The 20,336-nt window shown below is 45.8% G+C and overlaps 1 protein-coding gene across 1 annotated transcript; it reads left to right on the top strand.

The window, feature by feature from the left end:
* The first annotated feature begins 25 nt into the window (after positions 1-25).
* SIRT1 (sirtuin 1) lies at positions 26-19,116 on the top strand. Its single transcript, XM_059850817.1, has 9 exons — positions 26-468; positions 2,845-2,961; positions 3,787-4,028; positions 5,260-5,412; positions 6,456-6,603; positions 8,962-9,041; positions 14,703-14,889; positions 15,617-16,174; positions 17,060-19,116. Exons 1-9 carry the CDS (start codon positions 39-41, stop codon positions 17,380-17,382), a joined length of 2,238 nt encoding a protein of 745 aa, XP_059706800.1. The 5' UTR covers positions 26-38; the 3' UTR covers positions 17,383-19,116.
* The last annotated feature ends 1,220 nt before the right edge of the window (positions 19,117-20,336 follow it).

Here is a 20,336-nt window from a genome sequence, read left to right on the forward strand (position 1 = left end):
CCGGGCGCGAGGGGGGCGGCGGCTGCGGCGGCGCCAAGATGGCGGACGGGGACGCTGCGCCGCTCCGCCCGCGCGGCCCCGCCGGCCCCGGCAGCGACAGCGCCGAGCCCGCGGCCAAGCGGCACCGCCGCGGATCGGGGAGCGCCGCGCCCGCTCCGCGCACCGACCGCGCCGCGGGGCCGCCGCCCGCGCCCGCCGCCGCCGTGCCCGCGGAACCGCCGGGGGAGGCGGCGGCCGATGGCGGCCGGGCGGAGCGGGAGGACGGCGGCGAGGCGGCGGCGGCGGCGCGGAGCGGCGCGGACGGCGGGGCCGGGCTGCGGGGCCTGCCCCGGGCGGAGCCGCCTCCGCGGCGGGACCAGGGGGAGGGCGCGGAGGCGGCGCCCGGCGAAGACGCGGCGGAGGCGGCCCCGGGCTGCGGGCGGGCGCAGTGTTCGAACGGGGCGGCCGCGGTGCCGGCCCCGCATCCCGGTGAGGACCGACCCCTCCCTTCTCCCCTCCCTCCCTCCCTCCCTCCCCTGCTCGCGGCTCCCTCCTCCCCGCGCAGCGCCGGCGCCGGGTGTCTCCCGGGGCGCGGTGTCACCGCCGGTCGCGGTGAGCGCTGCGGGCCCGGCCCCGCACTCGGAGCGAACGCCGGGGCAGCTCCGGGCCCGGCCCGGCAATGCCTTGTGCCGCACGGGGACAGCGGCTCGGCCTCAACCCTGAAAACCTTCATTCTGCTGTGTTGCTGGCAACAAGTTATTAAAAATGAAAAATTATAAGCCCGGTTTCCTTTTCATAATCTCTGCCGTGTTAATTATTTTATTTTTGATCCTTTGAAACGTGCACATAGGCTCAGGAGCAGCAGTCTTGACTAGTTCTTTAAAGAACTGCAAGTGACAGTCTCGGCTAAGGTTTGAGTGACTGCAGCACAAAACTAAACTATAATATTTCTAAATTCTTTCAGATCATATTTGAAGTGTACTGGTGGGCAGCATCACTGTGAAAGTACCTCACAGTACAAACTGATCAGGTTTGAGTTGTGTTTCGTTGGAGTTGTTAATTTTGGCTTTTTTTTTTTTTTTCTTTTTTAAAGCAGTGTTTTGGAAAGATTTATTAAAATGTATCAGACACTACATTCTGCCAGTACAGTCTTTACATTTTATCTCAGAATGCAGTTAAAGATACTTTATTGTAAAACTTTATAGAAACTTTCTCTCTGTGCAAAAGCAGTCCAAAAGGAACAGGTATGGAATAAACCTGGAACAGCCTCAGTATTGAAAACTCCATTGGAACAGCTCTGAGCAAAGCCAGTGATCTCTTACCAGTGCCTTACATGAAGCCTTTTGCTCAGGTCCCCCTGAGCCTCAGGCGTGTTTTGCTGTGTCTGGTTTAGTTCTGGCCAGCATTACCCCCTCTGTCCTTTGAGGAATACTCAGGGGTGTTACAGTTAAAACTGTTACTTTGTCCTGCTTGTATCTGTCGCTGTTTCCTACATCCCAGGTTCTGTGGCCTGTGTGTGAGGAGCCTTTCACAATGTAAGCTTTGCTGCTTGGTACAGAAGCCACAAAGGTTTCTCAAGTTAAACTTGCACCTCGCAGTTACTGATGTGTACTAATGCACTTTTTCCTTCTCCAAAATTCTCAATATCTTCACTGACTTCATGCATAATGAGATGGAACTGAAATGCTGTAAATAAATAGATTAATAATAGTAATGTCCTTGAGCTCCTGTGGCCTCAGAAGAACAAGACAGCAAGAAGCAACAAATTTCTGTTATTGACTTCCTTCTTTTCTAATCAAAAATATTTATGCCAACAAGGAGAAGGACTTGAAGAAGAACACAACCTCTGAATAAAAAATGATTGTGTTTTGTGGTGTTCTTTATTTGAGAATCAAGTGGAATAAGAGCTAAAATTGTGCAGGGGCTTCTTCAGTTCTTCAGATAAGAGACTGAGAACTACGGTAGTGATTCTTTGCTTTAGAGAGCACGACTGTGTTCATATCTTAGATTTTCAACAACTAAATCTACAGATGCTGAGGCTGTTTCTACTAAAGCCAGTAAAAAAGGTTCAGTAGTCCAAGTTCTCATAAGCTGCTCAGGTTGGAATGTAGATTTCCCCTTCAGTGTGAGCTCAGTAACACAAGTGCCTTGTTCTGCCCTGGGCTCGTTCGTCGAGGTCTGAGGTGGAGTTAGATTGAGTTTCTCTGGCTTAAGGCCACGGGCTCAGCTGAGGTGACTGGCACCAGACCCAGCAGCAGGGGCAAATGGATGAGAGAAACTTAGTGAAGGTGGTTCAGGAGAGCATGTTCTGTGTCACAACTGAAACATCATAAATTGTGTATGTGGTCAGCAAATACAGCTGAGCTGCAAGGTAACACCCTCACCAAATCCTGTGAATTCGTTGTAGCAAATGTGCACTTGTGGGTTTCTTTCAAAATGCTGTTAAAATGCTCTTAAAGCCTAGTCAAAGATCTGTCTGCAATGGTGACACGTTTTCATTTCACCCAGTTTTTCAATGAGCTGAATGCAGTGAGAATTATAAGGGAAAGACATTTTTAATTATACTTTTAAAAGATTTGGATTTTTTCTATGGTGAAATATCCATAATGCCCAACACTTCAGAGAGTGAGATTTCACCAAGGTCAGCATGCAGTCCCCTGAAGCTCAGCATTGAGGTAGCAAACCCTGCAGTAAATCTACCAACAGCTTGGAAGTATATCTATAAATATGAAGAAAAATGGACATTTTCTGCGCCCAAGTGACAAAACTGCCAGTTGAGAGTGAGATTTTTGGTTTCGTGATCTGTTTGAAGATACCCTATGCCCTTGGGCTGGAGTGTAACCCCCTCCTCATGCTGTCTTGCAGATAACTTCCTCCTCAGTGATGAAATCATAGCCAATGGCTTTCACTCCTGTGACAGTGATGAAGAAGACAGAGCCTCACATGCAAGCTCCAGTGACTGGACCCCAAGACCACGTATAGGTAGAAGCTTGGAGCATGTTCTTGGATGCTCTTTGCCTTTGAACAGTACTTAATCCTCCCAAATTAATCCTCATTATTTTTTAACCCCTTGAAACTTGTTGTATTTTGATTAAAATTGTCAATGTCTTATTTTTTTCCCTAAATAGAAATCCTGCCGCAATCCCAATTAAAAGTAAACACACAGGTTCACTAAATTAGCCTAATTTATGGCATATTTCTGTAGCCTGCCTACTTAGTATTAATTCTTTATGGGACAAGATGATCCCTGTATGATTTTAGGACAGTGAGCCCTCATCTCAAGTGTTTTTGGAAAGATTGATTTAATGGCTTGAGGAGGTAATGTCTGAAATAATTCATGTTAGATGACCAAAAAACCAACAAAAATCCATGGATATCTGGGCTCTATGTGTCTGTTTAGAGTGATGGTTTATAATACAACTGGAAAGTATATGCATGTTTGTTGTTTGTTTGGTTTTGTTTGTTTTCAGCTTATTCCTGTAAATACCAAATGTTGGGAAAGTACAGATGGAGACACATTGTGAAAATCCCATTGCACCTCTAAAAGAGTTTTAAGTTTGCTGCAAACTGGGATTTTTACTTGACTTTCTATGAAATCCTTCATGGGTTAACATAAAATAATGATAAATAAATAAAATGCCCAGCTCTCACTTCAGAGTTTAGACCAAAATACGGGGGGTTAATGAATGGAGCATTAAATTGGATTCATGAAACTGTACTAGCAAGCATTAATAAATGGAACAGTTACCATGATCATCTGCAGTACCTGACTCTGTTTTAAATATCTGTATTTTTTAATTTCCTTAGGTCCCTACACTTTTGTTCAGCAGCATCTCATGCTAGGTACAGACCCACGGACGATTCTGAAGGACCTGCTCCCAGAAACGATCCCCCCACCTGAACTGGACGACATGACTCTGTGGCAAATCGTGATAAACATCCTTTCAGAGCCACCCAAGAGGAAGAAGAGGAAAGATATTAACACCATTGATGATGCTGTGAAACTTTTGCAGGAGTGCAAGAAGATCATGGTCTTGACTGGAGCTGGGGTAGGTGTTGCTGCAGCATCGGTGTGAAAATGTGGAGCCAGGTTGGTTCAGTACAGCATGCAGGGGTGGGAGCTAGGCACTGTGCTGGGGGGAAGGGTCCAGCCCACTGCAAGGACTGCAGCTTCCACTGCAGATGACACCATCTCTCTTCTCAGAACAAAATATTCTTAGACATAGAAATTGTAAACAGCTGCTCCCATCCAAATCAGTTACAGAATAAGAACACTTTACCTGTCCTAGTCTTCAGACAAAGGGGATGGCTTTTGTAAACAAAATCCCAGTGGATCTCTTAAAATCCCAGATGGAGCTTGAGGGACTAGAAGAACAGGATTAAAAAAGAAAAGAGTTGGGGGGCAGAGGAGGAGCATGATCATAGGGACAGTTAGATCAGATTTCAGCAGACTGAACGTTACTTTCAGCACATGGGGCTCTGTGATGGTGATAAAGTTACTTTAGTGATAAAGAACATTTCTGAACTGCTGCACATTTGCAGCTCTGTACCTGTGCACCAGATAATTTCTTGCTTCTGTTGTGCACACACAGATGGTGTGACACGACTCAGGGCAGATGAGTGATTCAATCAGCTTTTACAAGAGCACTGCTACTCCCAATCTTGCTCTTTCCATACTTGCACACAACTGTTTCTCCTCCTCTTCCCACGCTATTTTGAGGTAGTCTGAGACAATGATTTCAGTCCTTACTGACTACTACAATGCTTTGATAAACAAGGTTTATCAATAAACAACTTATATCAAAATTCTTCAGAAGTAAGACTATATATTTTTTAAAAGCAAGACTATTCTCTTACTGTGTTAGCGTGTAAAAAAATTTTCAAATATCAACCACCATATCTAAGCCTGAGTTGGCAGATCAGTGAACAATTAATAATTAAATTTAATGCAATAAATCTCTACATTTTTGTTCACATCTTACAAAACTTCCAGTGGTAAAAACAAGTTCTGGTATCCTGTGCAGACTGTACTAAAGGGATTTTTGTCCACTTGTCAAATTTTGTTTGTGTGCTGTTTCTCCTGATTGTGATTTGGGAATTGTTATATTGGACCCCCCAAAAAAAAGAAAAAAGAAAAGAAAAATAAATACAGAGAACCCAGACTGGTTTTGTTCTTAATGTTTCTGAGCACTGAGCATACAGGAATGTGGTTTCCCAGAGCAACACTTTATGGTTCAATATGTAGTTCCACTTACTTCAGATTGCAAAAATATATTTCAGGTGTCAGTGTCTTGTGGAATCCCTGACTTTAGATCCAGAGATGGCATCTATGCACGCCTTGCTGTAGACTTCCCAGACCTTCCAGATCCTCAAGCAATGTTTGATATAGAATACTTCAGAAAGGACCCCAGGCCGTTTTTTAAGTTTTCAAAGGTATGGTTTTCCAACAGTTCTTGTCTTGCTCAGTAAAGGCAGATGACAATATTAAAATGCGTAACTCAGATAAAAACTAGCAACTGTTCAGCAACATTCTCTCTCTTTTTAAAGTTTATTTTACTGTTCCTGTTGTAAGTTCATGATATAAACAACCATTTCAGATGGTTGAAAATATCTCAGTGATATTTAACAGTATCAAAAGCAGTGATGATGTCTCTTAGACAAGAAGGAATTGTAGAAACTAGACATATGGAGAAACAAAAAAAAAAACCAAACCAAACGAAATTGCATTTAGTCTTCAATTTCCTTGGGGCCAAAAAGAAATCAAACCCAAGGCATAAGAATTTCTACAGGACCAGTAAGGACTTGTGAAAATCAGTCACCACTGGTTGTGCTCATTCTTTCTTCCTTTTGCTCACAATTCATACTACTGGTCTGTCCTGTTACAAAGATTGGAAAAGAAAACCCAATGCATTCTTTTTCTGCTTGGCTTTCTGTGAAAGCCTCCTATCCAGATACTAACAAATTTTGATGCTTAGTAGTATACTCAGTTCCTTTGGGTTTTAATATTAAAAAACACCACCCCCACAAACAAAAACCCACCCCAAACAAAAAAACACCACATCAAGCAAAAAAATCAACTTACTTGAAAACACAGGTTTTACCAGAAAAGTCCAAATCTAATTTAGCTGATACTTTTTACTTTCCTCCTCCTCCTTATCTGTCCATCGGAATACATGTTTCTAGTAGCAAATATTGAGGTCACTTGACACTTAACAAAGGAGAGACAGCTTTTCTGTTTCATAATTCTCAAAAGCAGAAAAAGATCTGAACATTGCTTTTATGCTGTGTAGAACCAAACTCCCAGCTGGCAGGGAGCAGTTCTGCCAGGCTGAGGAGCTGAGCAGTGGCAGAAGGAGCTGGATGCCAGGGCAGTGGCCAAGGCAGGGGAAGGGGCTCTGGGATGGCTGGGGACAGTGCCCAGCTCAGGTAAACTCTGTATCCACCTCCACTGTCTAATGTGCTTCTGAATTCCCCAGGAAATCTACCCAGGACAGTTCCAGCCATCTCTCTGTCACAAGTTCATCGCTTTGATGGATAAAGAAGGAAAACTCCTTCGCAACTACACTCAGAACATAGACACACTGGAGCAGGTGGCAGGGATCCAAAGGATAATCCAGTGTCATGGTTAGTGGGTTTAGTTTCACTTATTTTCCCTGTGGGAATTCTTCCTGGTGCATGTGACAAGGTAATCGCTGTTGGAATTAAACTTTCTTTCCTTGAATTCCTGTCTCTTGCCAACAAATATTCTGATTTTTAAATGCTGAAGTTGTGTTTTAGACAGCTTACATATTTAAATCAGAAAGTTTCAAGTAGAAATAACCCCTTTCATGAACTGAGCTTGATGAAGGGTCTGTGTATCAGTGAAGATCCACAGCCTGTTGGCACTAGCTTAGACTGTAACTTCTAAGATGCATTTGGTGCTTCTTGATCTGTGTGACAACATAACATGGAAATCAGTCTTGCCAGAGGTCCCTCTCACTGCCCATCCATTCCTCCTATGGAATGGGAGTCTGGCTATTACCTGACTCTTTACTTAGGTTATATTCCACTGAAATCTGAAAATATCCTGACACTTCAGTGACTCCACCTCATGTATAAAACATTGAGGATTAATCACCAGTTCAGTTGAACTGAAGATCATCTTGTTACACCTTCAGTGTCATACAGATTCTGTAATTATGAGGCCTAATTAAGTGGAATTGCTTTAATTGCCTGATTCGCTTTCCATTTCCATGGGCTTGCATATGTCAAGCTGAAAGTCCAAAGATTAATTTTCAAGAAAAGTATTCATAAAATTAGTTCTTAAATGCATGTTTGGATCATTTAGTAAACTTCAGACACATAAATCATCTAAAAGCAGCACTGGCATGTTTGTAAGGCCCATCCATCTAATTGCACCTTTGCCAGGGGCCAGACTCTCGTGCTTTCCATACCTTCAAAGCTCAGTGCCAGATCCATGGGGTTGGATTCTCCAGGCAGAGCAAGCACAGTGCTCTGAACGGGGCCCAGGCAGCTCTGCCAGTCAGCTCCCCAGCCCCAGGGCTGCTTTCCATCTGTGCTTAGTGTGTCACTCGTTTTCTTTTGGCTGGCATTTCATCTGAGGCATTTATCACCAGCCTCTTACCTGGCTGGGTTTTTGCACATCACTGCTGTGCTCAAGCTCCCTGTTTTTCCAGTTGCACACTGCAGGGATGGATCACAGACCATATTTAGTGTATGTCCTGTATAAGGTGATTCTGAATGACACAGATGCTTTAAAAGCATGTGCACTTGGAGATTTTGAGGCCTTTGGAAACTAGCAAAGGTTGTTTTGAGCCCATCAAGCTTTATCTGGCCTACAGCTGCTGCTCTTTAACAAATGGTTGTTGCCTAATGATGGTGGCTGGAGAGAAACCAAAACTCTTCTGTGGGGGCTCACACTGCTGCACTTCTTCTACTTTTTTCTGTGGCTGGGGCAATGACAAGTTAATCATGAGCAGCTAACAAAGAACCTTGCAGTGATTTGGGGAGTTCTTAGGTGAACCTTCAGCCCCATCTGTGACTGAAGACCTACAGTACAGTTCCTCCTGTGAGAACTGTGGTGTCTGAGATGCATTCTGCTGTATTTAAAATGGCTCTTGCATTCAACCCATGCATCTGGAATTAGATTGTATTCCTTGCCATTGCTGGAGCTGAGTGAACAGAGGCCATGGCCTGGGAATGGCTCATGCATGGGCACCAGACTTCTGCTGGTGAAAAATAATTCACATATGGAGTTGCAGAGAAGTGCAGCAGGTGCCTCTGAGTTGGGCTTGTGAGCCTGACAGACATCCCTGACGTGCTGTAGGAAGCTCTGAATTATTACAATCAGCTAATTAGAATGAGCAAATAACTGTCACACCTCCCATAGTCCTTGGAATCCCTCATGCTGGGGGAGCTGCAGTGCTGAGCAAGGTTTCAGAAGCTGTGCAGTTTGCAGGCCTGCAGTTATCAGCAGACCTGAGCTGCTATGCTCATAAATGGTCTGCTCCAGGCTTTTCTGTGCTTTCACTATCTTTGTCTTACCCAGATACAATACCTGAAAGCGTATTGTCTTTACTAGTGCATTTCCTCAGTTATTCTGTGCTCTGTGTGTGGAGTTGCTGTGGGTTCCTGTGCTGCTGATGCTGTTGGCAGCACCACTGTGGTGTAACAGGGGGTTCTGTTCTCTGCTCCTTGTCTGTGCTTGCACAGGTCAGGGGAATGAGAGGACACAGAATCATTTGTGTTGACATGCATGTGGTATGTGGCTACTCCTAAAACAAGATTTCTGCTGACTAACACCTAGAACAACAGCAACTTCTAGTATTACAAGGATCTCCTCCTAATTTTACAATACCTTTTTTAATGCCTGATTTCTGTAGCACTGCAACATAACAACCTTTTTGTCAAAACAGCTTGGGCATAAGACCAAATCTGAATGACTGAAAATCCTGATGCTACCATACGGGTTTTTCCCCTCAGGTTCCTTTGCAACAGCTTCCTGCCTGATCTGTAAATACAAAGTTGATTGTGAAGTTGTTCGAGGAGATATTTTCAATCAGGTAAAAAAATCTTCTTTAACTCACTGCAGCTTTCTAATAAGTAATTATCTCAAAACCACCCCACACCAAACCCTGAATACTGGGATTGCTTACAAGATCTGCTTTTAAAAGCCTTCATATCTCTGCATGTATTTCAAAGAAGTGCCTGTCTGTATTTTAGCATTTCCTCTGGCATTCAGAAGTATACTCAAATACTGTATTGCAAAAATTAGGTAATGGCAAAAATCAGAGCAAAACCTTAAGAGTCCATTTTTAATGGCTCCTCTGATAAAAAGTAGAGGTTAAATGGTAAGCAGAAAGTTGGATTTATATCTGGTTTGAGTTGATCTGAATTTAGAATCATACTGAGAAAGCATTCTTAGCCTTTTATAACACTGGATGCTCTTTGAGCATTTTCCTGTATTAAAAATGTGTTTCCAACAGCAGCTGATGGATGGAGAAATTGCTAACCACAGAGCAGGCTAGAGCAAGGATCCAGTGGGGTGTTGGTGTTCCTAGGACTCCTGAACTCCCCATGTCTGGGTGTCAAGTGACCTGGGACCAAGGCAGGAGTTGGTTCTGCTCTGTCAGAGCAGATGAACCTTTGATCTGGAGAGACCCTCTCTGCCTTTGCTCTTCTTCCCCTTCTTTAGAAGGAACAGAGGTGATGATTCTGTGATCAAAAAGATCTTGATTATGCAAATGAAAGGGGACTCTTTCTGCAGGCTCTTTGGTTTTTTTGATAAATGCTTCAGAGTCCACAGATGCAACTTTAGATGAGAAACATGGAAAGGATGTAAATCCTTCAGGCATTGCATTTGAAATGGAGTTCAGTGAAAGCCTTTCTGAAGAGATGTTTGAGTTAAAGCTTTAAGAAATGTCAATCTCAAAAGCCTGAAGCCTTGTAACACTGAATTACTGAATGTGAAATTTGGTTTACTCTGCTATTAAGAATAGTATTTTTAAGAACATCCTACAGGTATTTTTTGCTCCTTTACCTCCAGAGCCAGCTGGCTGGAGTTAAATTTTCTCTTTCTAATATGTGAAGATCTGAGGGGAAAGTTGAAGACTCATCCTAGCCATCTACTCCTTTTTGGGGAATCCTTGAGTTGGTTTCCCTTGACTGTGGAATTATTGAGTGATTTCTTGCTTCGGAGCAGGGTGAAGGTTTCCACCACACCAGTTCCTAGCTCTGTGCCAAATGGCTTCTCATCCTACAAGGCATCCATCCCAAAAGGCTTTTCTTTGTTCAAACACTTTAGGTTTTGGGAAAGATCATTTGACACTAGAGGAAGGTCTTCTACTTGTGATATTTTCTAATTTGGAGAGTATTGTCTTCTGTCCCATTGCAGGCATCCACTGAATTAATTCTTTCATTTAAACTTTCAGCATTCTATATTATTTTTTCTGCAGCTGTTCTCTGTATAGTAGGGACATGTTATGCATTTAAATGTCAGTTTTCAGGTATTTTTCTATTCCAATAGGTAATGTAGGTATCTTTTCACCTTTATAGCTCTAATTTGGAGCTTGTGATGGTTTCCATACGATTGCAGCTCCTTGGATTTATTGTGAAGTCTTATATTTTAACACTACAGTTGAAAAGACTTGAACTATTAGAAGGAAATTGCTCAGTATTGTCTGTAGATCTATCACTCACCTTCTTGCTTTTCTTCTCTCTTAAAAAGTCTTTAGATAGGAAAGAGTTGAAAGAGGTCCCAAAGATCAGAAAACTCTCTGGCTCAGGAAAAAAGGGAATCTACTTCTCCACAAATCTAACTAGTGGCCACTTTTGTTAGTGAAGCAGGATTCTCCTCTATTTCTGGAGGAATTAGAAAAGTTTACAATGGAGACCAAGCAAGTTCTGGCCTCTGTTCTTGTCCTGGATGCTCTTAGCCAGCTGCCTGCCACAGTGCCCTGTAGCTTTGTGGGTGCAACACTTGGAACCTTTTGGAGGAGAACCTGCAGGTAAAGCTCTACAGAAGAATCTTGGATTAGGACAGGGTTTGTATCAGATCCTCAGCTGGAACCTGACAGTGAAATCTCAGTTTTTGTTCCGATTAAACTATGAAAAATCTGTTCCTGGGTAATGGGAGGTGTGCTCAGTTGGTGTTGAGCATGACTGCTGGACTTTGGCTTCTGCTATGGACCTGCCTGGTTTCTCCCTCTTTATTCCTGCTGTAGCTTTATTTCCTTGAGCACTTGCTGCAGGCAGCAGTAAGAAGTGTAGTTGCCTGTATATCCACAAAACAATGAAATGAGAAAATATCACTGAAACTTCCCTGTCTCTGCCAAAATAAGTGCCTGTGAGACATGAAAGTGTGAGTGTTTCAGAGGCCCAGGGCAAGGCAGTAACAGGGGCTGCTGTGGCACATGTGGGTGTTTGAGAGGGCAGCCCTGCAGGCAGTAACAGGGGCTGTGACACATGTGGGTGTTTGAGAGGGCAGCCCTGCAGGCAGTAGTGGGGCTGTGGCACATGTGGGTGTTTGAGAGGGCAGCCCTGCAGGCAGTAACAGGGGCTGTGACACATGTGGGTGTTTGAGAGGGCAGCCCTGCAGGCAGTAACAGGGGCTGTGGCACATGTGGGTGTTTGAGAGGGCAGCCCTGCAGGCAGTAACAGGGGCTGTGACACATGTGGGTGTTTGAGAGGGCAGCCCTGCAGGCAGTAACAGGGGCTGTGACACATGTGGGTGTTTGAGAGGGCAGCCCTGCAGGCAGTAACAGGGGCTGTGACACATGTGGGTGTTTGAGAGGGCAGCCCTGCAGGCAGTAACAGGGGCTGTGACACATGTGGGTGTTTGAGAGGGCAGCCCTGCAGGCAGTAACAGGGGCTGTGACACATGTGGGTGTTTGAGAGGGCAGCCCTGCAGGCAGTAATGGGGCTGTGGCACATGTGGGTGTTTGAGAGGGCAGCCCTGCAGGCAGTAATGGGGCTGTGGCACATGTGGGTGTTTGAGAGGGCAGCCCTGCAGGCAGTAATGGGGCTGTGACACATGTGGGTGTTTGAGAGGGCAGCCCTGCAGGCAGCAGTGGGGCTGTGACACATGTGGGTGTTTGAGAGGGCAGCCCTGCAGGCTGTAACAGGGGCTGTGACACGTGTGGGTGTTTGAGAGGGCAGCCCTGCAGGCTGTAACAGGGGCAGTGGCACATGTGGGTGTTTGAGAGGGCAGCCCTGCAGGCAGCAGTGGGGCTGTGGTACATGTGGGTGTTTGAGAGGGCAGCCCTGCAGGCAGTAGTGGGGCTGTGGCACATGTGGGTGTTTGAGAGGGCAGCCCTGCAGGCAGTAACAGGGGCTGTGACACATGTGGGTGTTTGAGAGGGCAGCCCTGCAGGCTGTAACAGGGGCTGTGACACATGTGGGTGTTTGAGAGGGCAGCCCTGCAGGCAGTGACAGGGGCTGTGACACATGTGGGTGTTTGAGAGGGCAGCCCTGCAGGCAGTAACAGGGGCTGTGGCACATGTGGGTGTTTGAGAGGGCAGCCCTGCAGGCAGTAATGGGGCTGTGACACATGTGGGTGTTTGAGAGGGCAGCCCTGCAGGCTGTAACAGGGGCTGTGGCACATGTGGGTGTTTGAGAGGGCAGCCCTGCAGGCAGTAATGGGGCTGTGACACATGTGGGTGTTTGAGAGGGCAGCCCTGCAGGCAGTAATGGGGCTGTGACACATGTGGGTGTTTGAGAGGGCAGCCCTGCAGGCTGTAACAGGGGCTGTGACACATGTGGGTGTTTGAGAGGGCAGCCCTGCAGGCAGTAACAGGGGCTGTGACACATGTGGGTGTTTGAGAGGGCAGCCCTGCAGGCTGTAACAGGGGCTGTGGCACATGTGGGTGTTTGAGAGGGCAGCCCTGCAGGCAGTAATGGGGCTGTGACACATGTGGGTGTTTGAGAGGGCCGCCCTGCAGGCAGTGGCAGGGGCTGTGACACATGTGGGTGTTTGAGAGGGCAGCCCTGCAGGCTGTAACAGGGGCTGTGACACATGTGGGTGTTTGAGAGGGCAGCCCTGCAGGCAGTAACAGGGGCTGTGGCACATGTGGGTGTTTGAGAGGGCAGCCCTGCAGGCAGTAGTGGGGCTGTGGCACATGTGGGTGTTTGAGAGGGCAGCCCTGCAGGCAGTAACAGGGGCTGTGACACATGTGGGTGTTTGAGAGGGCAGCCCTGCAGGCAGCAGTGGGGCTGCTGTGACACATGTGGGTGTTTGAGAGGGCAGCCCTGCAGGCAGTAATGGGGCAGTGACACATGTGGGTGTTTGAGAGGGCAGCCCTGCAGGCAGCAGTGGGGCTGTGACACATGTGGGTGTTTGAGAGGGCAGCCCTGCAGGCAGTAATGGGGCTGTGACACATGTGGGTGTTTGAGAGGGCAGCCCTGCAGGCAGTAATGGGGCTGTGACACATGTGGGTGTTTGAGAGGGCAGCCCTGCAGGCAGTAATGGGGCTGTGACACATGTGGGTGTTTGAGAGGGCAGCCCTGCAGGCAGTAACAGGGGCTGTGACACATGTGGGTGTTTGAGAGGGCAGCCCTGCAGGCAGTAATGGGGCTGTGACACATGTGGGTGTTTGAGAGGGCAGCCCTGCAGGCAGTAATGGGGCTGCTGTGACACATGTGGGTGTTTGAGAGGGCAGCCCTGCAGGCAGTAATGGGGCTGTGACACATGTGGGTGTTTGAGAGGGCAGCCCTGCAGGCAGTAATGGGGCTGTGACACATGTGGGTGTTTGAGAGGGCAGCCCTGCAGGCAGTAATGGGGCTGTGACACATGTGGGTGTTTGAGAGGGCCGCCCTGCAGGCTGTAATGGGGCTGTGACACATGTGGGTGTTTGAGAGGGCAGCCCTGCAGGCTGTAACAGGGGCTGTGGCACATGTGGGTGTTTGAGAGGGCAGCCCTGCAGGCTGTAACAGGGGCTGTGGCACATGTGGGTGTTTGAGAGGGCAGCCCTGCAGGCAGTAGTGGGGCTGTGGCACATGTGGGTGTTTGAGAGGGCAGCCCTGCAGGCAGTAACAGGGGCTGTGACACATGTGGGTGTTTGAGAGGGCAGCCCTGCAGGCAGCAGTGGGGCTGCTGTGACACATGTGGGTGTTTGAGAGGGCAGCCCTGCAGGCAGTAATGGGGCAGTGACACATGTGGGTGTTTGAGAGGGCAGCCCTGCAGGCAGCAGTGGGGCTGTGACACATGTGGGTGTTTGAGAGGGCAGCCCTGCAGGCAGTAATGGGGCTGCTGTGACACATGTGGGTGTTTGAGAGGGCAGCCCTGCAGGCAGTAATGGGGCTGTGACACATGTGGGTGTTTGAGAGGGCAGCCCTGCAGGCAGTAATGGGGCTGTGACACATGTGGGTGTTTGAGAGGGCCGCCCTGCAGGCTGTAATGGGGCTGTGACACATGTGGGTGTTTGAGAGGGCAGCCCTGCAGGCTGTAACAGGGGCTGTGGCACATGTGGGTGTTTGAGAGGGCAGCCCTGCAGGCAGCAGTGGGGCTGTGGCACATGTGGGTGTTTGAGAGGGCAGCCCTGCAGGCTGTAATGGGGCTGTGACACATGTGGGTGTTTGAGAGGGCAGCCCTGCAGGCTGTAACAGGGGCTGCTGTGGCACATGTGGGTGTTTGAGAGGGCAGCCCTGCAGGCTGTAACAGGGGATTGTGGCACATGTGGGTGTTTGAGAGGGCAGCCCTGCAGGCTGTAACAGGCTGCTGTGTGCAGGTGGTGCCCCGCTGTCCCCGCTGTCCCCCCGAGGAGCCGCTGGCCATCATGAAGCCGGACATTGTGTTCTTTGGGGAGAACCTGCCCGAGCAGTTCCACCGTGCCATGAAGTATGACAAAAATGAAGTGGATCTCCTCATTGTCATTGGGTCTTCACTCAAAGTAAGACCAGTAGCATTGATCCCAAGTAAGTGACTGTCTCTGGTTATACTTTACAAATTTTGGATTAGAAGTGGGATTCTCAGTTAAGAAACTACAAGCTCTTAGGAACACCTTTGGCTCAATTCAGTGAGCACCACTAAATTGTAAGACTAAAGCTGCTTGCCTATTGTAAAGCTGAAATGCAAAATTGAGAAAATAACAAATTCAAAATATTTTTTCTACACTCTAGGTAAATCTCTAGGTAATGAAATTATTATCTGAAAAACTGCTCTCTTAAACCTGAATGGCACAGTTCTAAGATTCATTTCTCTCCATGCTTGTGAAATGCTTTAGAAAGGCTTTTGAAAGCTTTAGAAAGGAAGCATCTCAAAAGCAGTATGTCCCTCATGTGCACTTAAGTACATAAAACAAATGCACAAAATCAACATAATTTTAAGATATTATAGTACTGATTTTAATGTTTTAATACTGCTGAATTTTTAATATTACTGTAGCCAGTATTTCTGTGCATATGTTTCTCAGTGATTGAGAAATGCTTTTAACTGGAAAAAATGGGGGGAAAACACCCATCTCAGCAGGCTGCAGTAGGCACAGCACCTCAAACTGCCACTGTTAAATTTGGGACTGGCTTGCCTTCTTCCTGACCTGGCTGGTTTTGTCTTGTTTCAAGCGAAGGCATGAAGAGAAGCCTGAGCTTTCTCAGTAGGTCTCTGCTGGAAGTAAAACCTTTGAATTCTCTTTTCCATCCATAGGTTCCATCCCCCATGAAGTGCCTCAGATCTTAATTAATAGGGAACCTTTGCCTCATCTACACTTTGACGTGGAGCTTCTCGGAGACTGTGATGTTATTATTAACGAATTGTGTCAGAGGCTGGGCAGTGAATACACAAAACTTTGCTACAACTCGGTCAAACTTTCGGAAATCACAGAGAAGCCTCCGCGGCCGCACAAGGAGCTGGAAGCGCTCTCGGCTGAGCTCCCTCCAACCCCTCTGAACATTTCAGAAGGCTCCAGTTCACCAGGAAGGATGAGCCCACCCGACACTGCCGTGGGGTCACAACACCCACCTGAATGTAAGCTAGAAAACTGTGAGCCTGCCTCTGAAACGAAAGGGACCTGCTCAGAGGAGACGCTTCAGGACACACAGGTGTCTTCTGAAAACCCTGAAAATCCTGCTAGTGAGCTAATGAACTCTGAAACAATGAAGGAAAATGGATCTAATGATGGAGAAAATAAAGAAAAGAGTGAAATATTGAAGAAGTGTTGGGTAAACAGATCTGCAAAAGAACAGATTAGCAAAAGGCTGGATGGTAAGTGTTAATGGTTTTCAGTATTTTGCTTCCTTTTGGCCGATACATTTATGCTAGACTTACTTTAAAGTGATAAATAAGTTACTCTTGAGGCAATCAGTGGGTTTTGGTGGCTATTTTTGTTCAGACAAGTGTCTACATAACTCTCTTTGAACTATTTATTTCTTTTGGAGAAGCCAGTAGGAAATATTTTTTGTATTTCACAATAGGTTTAAAAATCTCTGATTACATCCTCACCTAAAAGATCAAAGTTTAGGAGGTTGAAGGTAGGTATCAAAAAGTAAATCCCTTTGTAACATTTTCAAATGCATTTTTAGAAAAGTTAGTTTGATCCTGAGGTGTTCAGAAGCTGCTCACAGTAGAGCATGATTTGGTATTGCAGTGGGGCTGGAAGACAAAGTAATGACAGGACTTGAAAATCTCATAGCTGGAGTAAGGCACGTTTTTAAGGAAAGTTTAGACTTTCCAAGGAAGCCCTTCAGTGTGCAGTCTTGTAACTGATGTAAGGAGTCAGGAATTAAAGTGCAATTTTCTAAAGGAAAGGCTGGGTTTAGACTTTGATACTCCATGCAGGAGCTCCTGTTCTGTCATAGGTAGAGGAAGTCTAGCTGGGAATGTGTTCCCATAAAACAGCTGCTGAGCAACCAGCATAAATTCTGTTTGGTGTCAGAGGGAGGGGGAGGAGAAACACGGAGCTTTCCAGTGAAGCACTTCTTCTGTCCTTGGTAATAACTACACAAACATGGGCATAAATGCATTTTCATGCCATCTCATTTGTCAGCTAAGAGTGCCTGTTGAAAACAGATCTGTGCAGGTACCTTCTAAGCACTCTCTTGCACCAGCATTCACTTCAGCTTGTCCCTGACTGTTGCCATTCTGTTGCAGGTACCCAGTATCTGTTTCTGCCACCCAATCGTTACATCTTCCACGGTGCTGAGGTGTACTCGGATTCCGAGGATGACATCATCTCTTCCAGCTCCTGCGGCAGCAGCAGCGAGAGCGGCTCGTGCCGCAGCCAGAGCTTAGATGTGGAGGATGAGAGTGAGATGGAGGAGTTTTACAATGGCCTAGAGGATGAGGATGCTCCCGAGCGGGAAGAGGAGCCTGGATTCGGGGAGGATGGAGCCGAGCAGGAGGAATTGGCAGCTGAGGAATCGGCCGAGACAAACGAAGCTGCAGGGACGGAACATCCGAGCAAGGCGCTGTGAAGTGATGGCTGACTGGTTACAGGAACTTCCCACCAGCATTAGGAGCTTTGGCATGTCAGAATGAATGTTTACGTCTGGATTTAGAGCAACACAACCATAAGGACGTAGTGTTTATAAATAACTAAAACAGATTTTCATGCTTAGTTTTTTACCTTTTTCAATAAAAATCTATTACTGCGCACTCAACACTAACTCATCTTTTTTTTAAGGTACTAGGATTATCTAAACAACTGTCACTATGTTCACTTTTAAGTTCATCTGTCTGATCAGGCATCCATGTATATAATACATATTTTTGCTTAATAAATTTCAGCTTATATTATTTTTAAACAGTTTTGAAAAAGCCATTGGAATGTTAAACTAATATAAAGGGAACAGCTAATTTAGACCAAAGAATGGTATTTTCACACCTCTTGCTTTGTAACACTTTGGTTTATTTAAAATCTTCTTACGCTTCTGCTAAACCTTTCATTCACGCCTAGTCTGTCATTAAACACTGGCATTTTCTAAGATCCACTGTGGCAGCTAATTTTTTTTTGCTTTAACAGTTCCTTTGTATGTTTGAGACAAACCTAATTGCAAGCAGATAGCGAGATGGAAACAAGACAACAGCACTTGAGGAATCCAATGGTTTTTAGATTGATCAAGAAGTGCTGTGAAAATGCTGAGGTTGCTCAGTGTATGACTTCCTGTGGACATGGAGCGTTGTTGACATTGGCTCCCTAGCAATGAGAATCCAGCATTTTAAACAGAAAGGATCCCCCCAGTCAGAGGCTGTCACGCTGGATCCAGCAGTCACATCTAGAGCAGCTTGCTTTATAAATAGCATTTGAGGAATTGCCAAGGCTCCAGTGTGGAAGCAGAGTTGAGAAGAGCGTCCCTCCCAGCGTGAGAAGGCGCAGAAATGAAGCTCTTCCTCTGTGCTCACTGATGCACCAAGCCCAGGAGAGACTGACTCCAGTGGTGGGAGCCTCTGTTTATGCTGCCAAGGAGCTCCACGTGGATTAATTCCTGCTGGCCTAAGGTCCTGAGTGAGCTGGGAAACCTCCTCCAGCTGCCAGCTCCACCCTGGCCACGACAGCAAAGCGGCTTCTCCCACTCTGCTCTCTCAAGTGCGAGGCTGCCTTAAAACTGGATGTTGCAAATGTTCAAGTGCAGATCGTTTCCAAGCCTTTAGAACTATTTTGTACAATTGCACAGTGCAGTAGTCAGTGAAACAGCATTTTTCTATAAACCACTTTTTCAACATTGGCCCAAATGAACTCAACGATGTAGATTATTCATATACTTTGCTTTAATATTTATTACATTTTGGAAGATGTTCAGCAGCTGTTCTTTGAACATAAAACAACAGGTAATCAATATTTAAGAACAGCCTTCTGTATTCATCAGGAAATGTTGGCATGTCGACTCATTGTCCAAACTTAACACAGCTCTTATTTGGCTACATTAAAGAATGCAATATGTTTAGTTTTCACTTGCATGTCACAATGTATTAGTTTGTGCTATAGGAGATATTTTAAATTGAAATACTTTGTTTTAAATTATTTTTACAGTGAGGATTGGTTTCTGCTCTTTTATATTGTATATAGTGTCTTTTATGTAATCTACTGGCATATGTTTTGTAGAAGACTGTTTAAAATGACTGGCTATCTTCCTGCAACTTTTGAAATACAAAACCAGTGTTTTATACTCGTACACTCTGTTCTAAAGTCTATTAAAATTGTCATTTGATTTCTGGTTTCCATTAATTTCTAGCTATACCTTACAAACTTACCAAAGATGCCCTATAAAGTCAAGGTATACATACCCTGGCTAATGGAAGGCATTACATTTGGAATGGCTTCTTCCCAGCTGCCCTGGATTGTTCTGGGTTTGCCCCGTGGCTCCCTGGGGGCTGCAGCTGTGCTGAGCACACCCCAGGCAGCAACAGATCCCTTCCAGTGGCCCTCAAGGGCCAGGGCCCAGTTTAATCAGCTTCCCTCTGTGTGCATGATTCCACTCTACTTCTGAACCACCACCTCTCCAACAGAAACTGATTTGTATTGGAAGAAAAAAACCCAGAGGCGATAGAACTCACACACTTGAGGCACAGAGTATTAAAAACAGTTAGAGTCAGCACACAAGATGTTTTTCTGTCAATTACTTAATACTCTGAATGACTTGAAAACATTTCTCCTCTTAAATAGACCAGCTGCAGCTTTTTCTGCACTTAGATGAAGAAGTTCTGCATTTTGTTCTTTCTTGTGTCTTTGATAATAGTATTTAAACAGAAGAGGAACCCCAAACTCTCTCTCACTCCTCCATTTCACACCCTGCCCTTTCCCCACAGCAAGGTGCTGTCTTCCAGGAGAATTTAACATGGTGATGAGGCAAATGGTGGGCATGAGAAGACATCTGCTATCACAGCTTTTTGTTACTCCAAAGTAGTCAGCACCTTGCATGAAATTTGGAAATTTGGAAGCATGGCAGAGCATGTCCAGGTCCACCTGTAATTTGTACAATCCCAAAGAAGGAGATCACTTATTTTTTTCTGGTCATTTACATAATTACCCTATGAAAACATCTTAGCCCTTAGTATTTATATTGAATAGATGCCCTGAAAAAAAGCAAAGTACAAGCATTTGTCTGCCCTTCCCCAGGCACCTTTCAGCCTATTCTGGTACATTAGACACAATAATGACCTTGCAAAAGTATTTCAAGAAGCACATATTTAAATATCTTCTCATAATTTCTTCTTAATGGCCATGTATTTTCTATGGATCTGGCTTGAATTCAGTCCATTTATAATTAGTGTTTCTGATTATGGAAAATATATAATATTTTTAAATGCCTAACAATAAAGGGACAGACAGCATCCATGTAGGAGGGACTGCAGGAGCACAACATTCTATTGGAACCAGCATCCACAATCAGACTGGAAAAAAGGGAGAGAAGGAAGACCCAGGGGAGTA

Source organism: Haemorhous mexicanus, chromosome 7, assembly GCF_027477595.1.
Source record: "Haemorhous mexicanus isolate bHaeMex1 chromosome 7, bHaeMex1.pri, whole genome shotgun sequence".
Lineage (NCBI taxonomy): Eukaryota > Metazoa > Chordata > Aves > Passeriformes > Fringillidae > Haemorhous > Haemorhous mexicanus.

Coding starts and splice junctions, on each gene's coding strand:
- SIRT1 (XM_059850817.1), top strand. CDS start 39: ATGGCGGACGGGGACGCTGCGCCGCTCCGCCCGCGCGGCCCCGCCGGC. Junction 469..2,844: donor GGTGCCGGCCCCGCATCCCG/GTGAGGACCGAC, acceptor GCTGTCTTGCAG/ATAACTTCCTCCTCAGTGAT. Junction 9,042..14,702: donor GAGGAGATATTTTCAATCAG/GTAAAAAAATCT, acceptor TGCTGTGTGCAG/GTGGTGCCCCGCTGTCCCCG.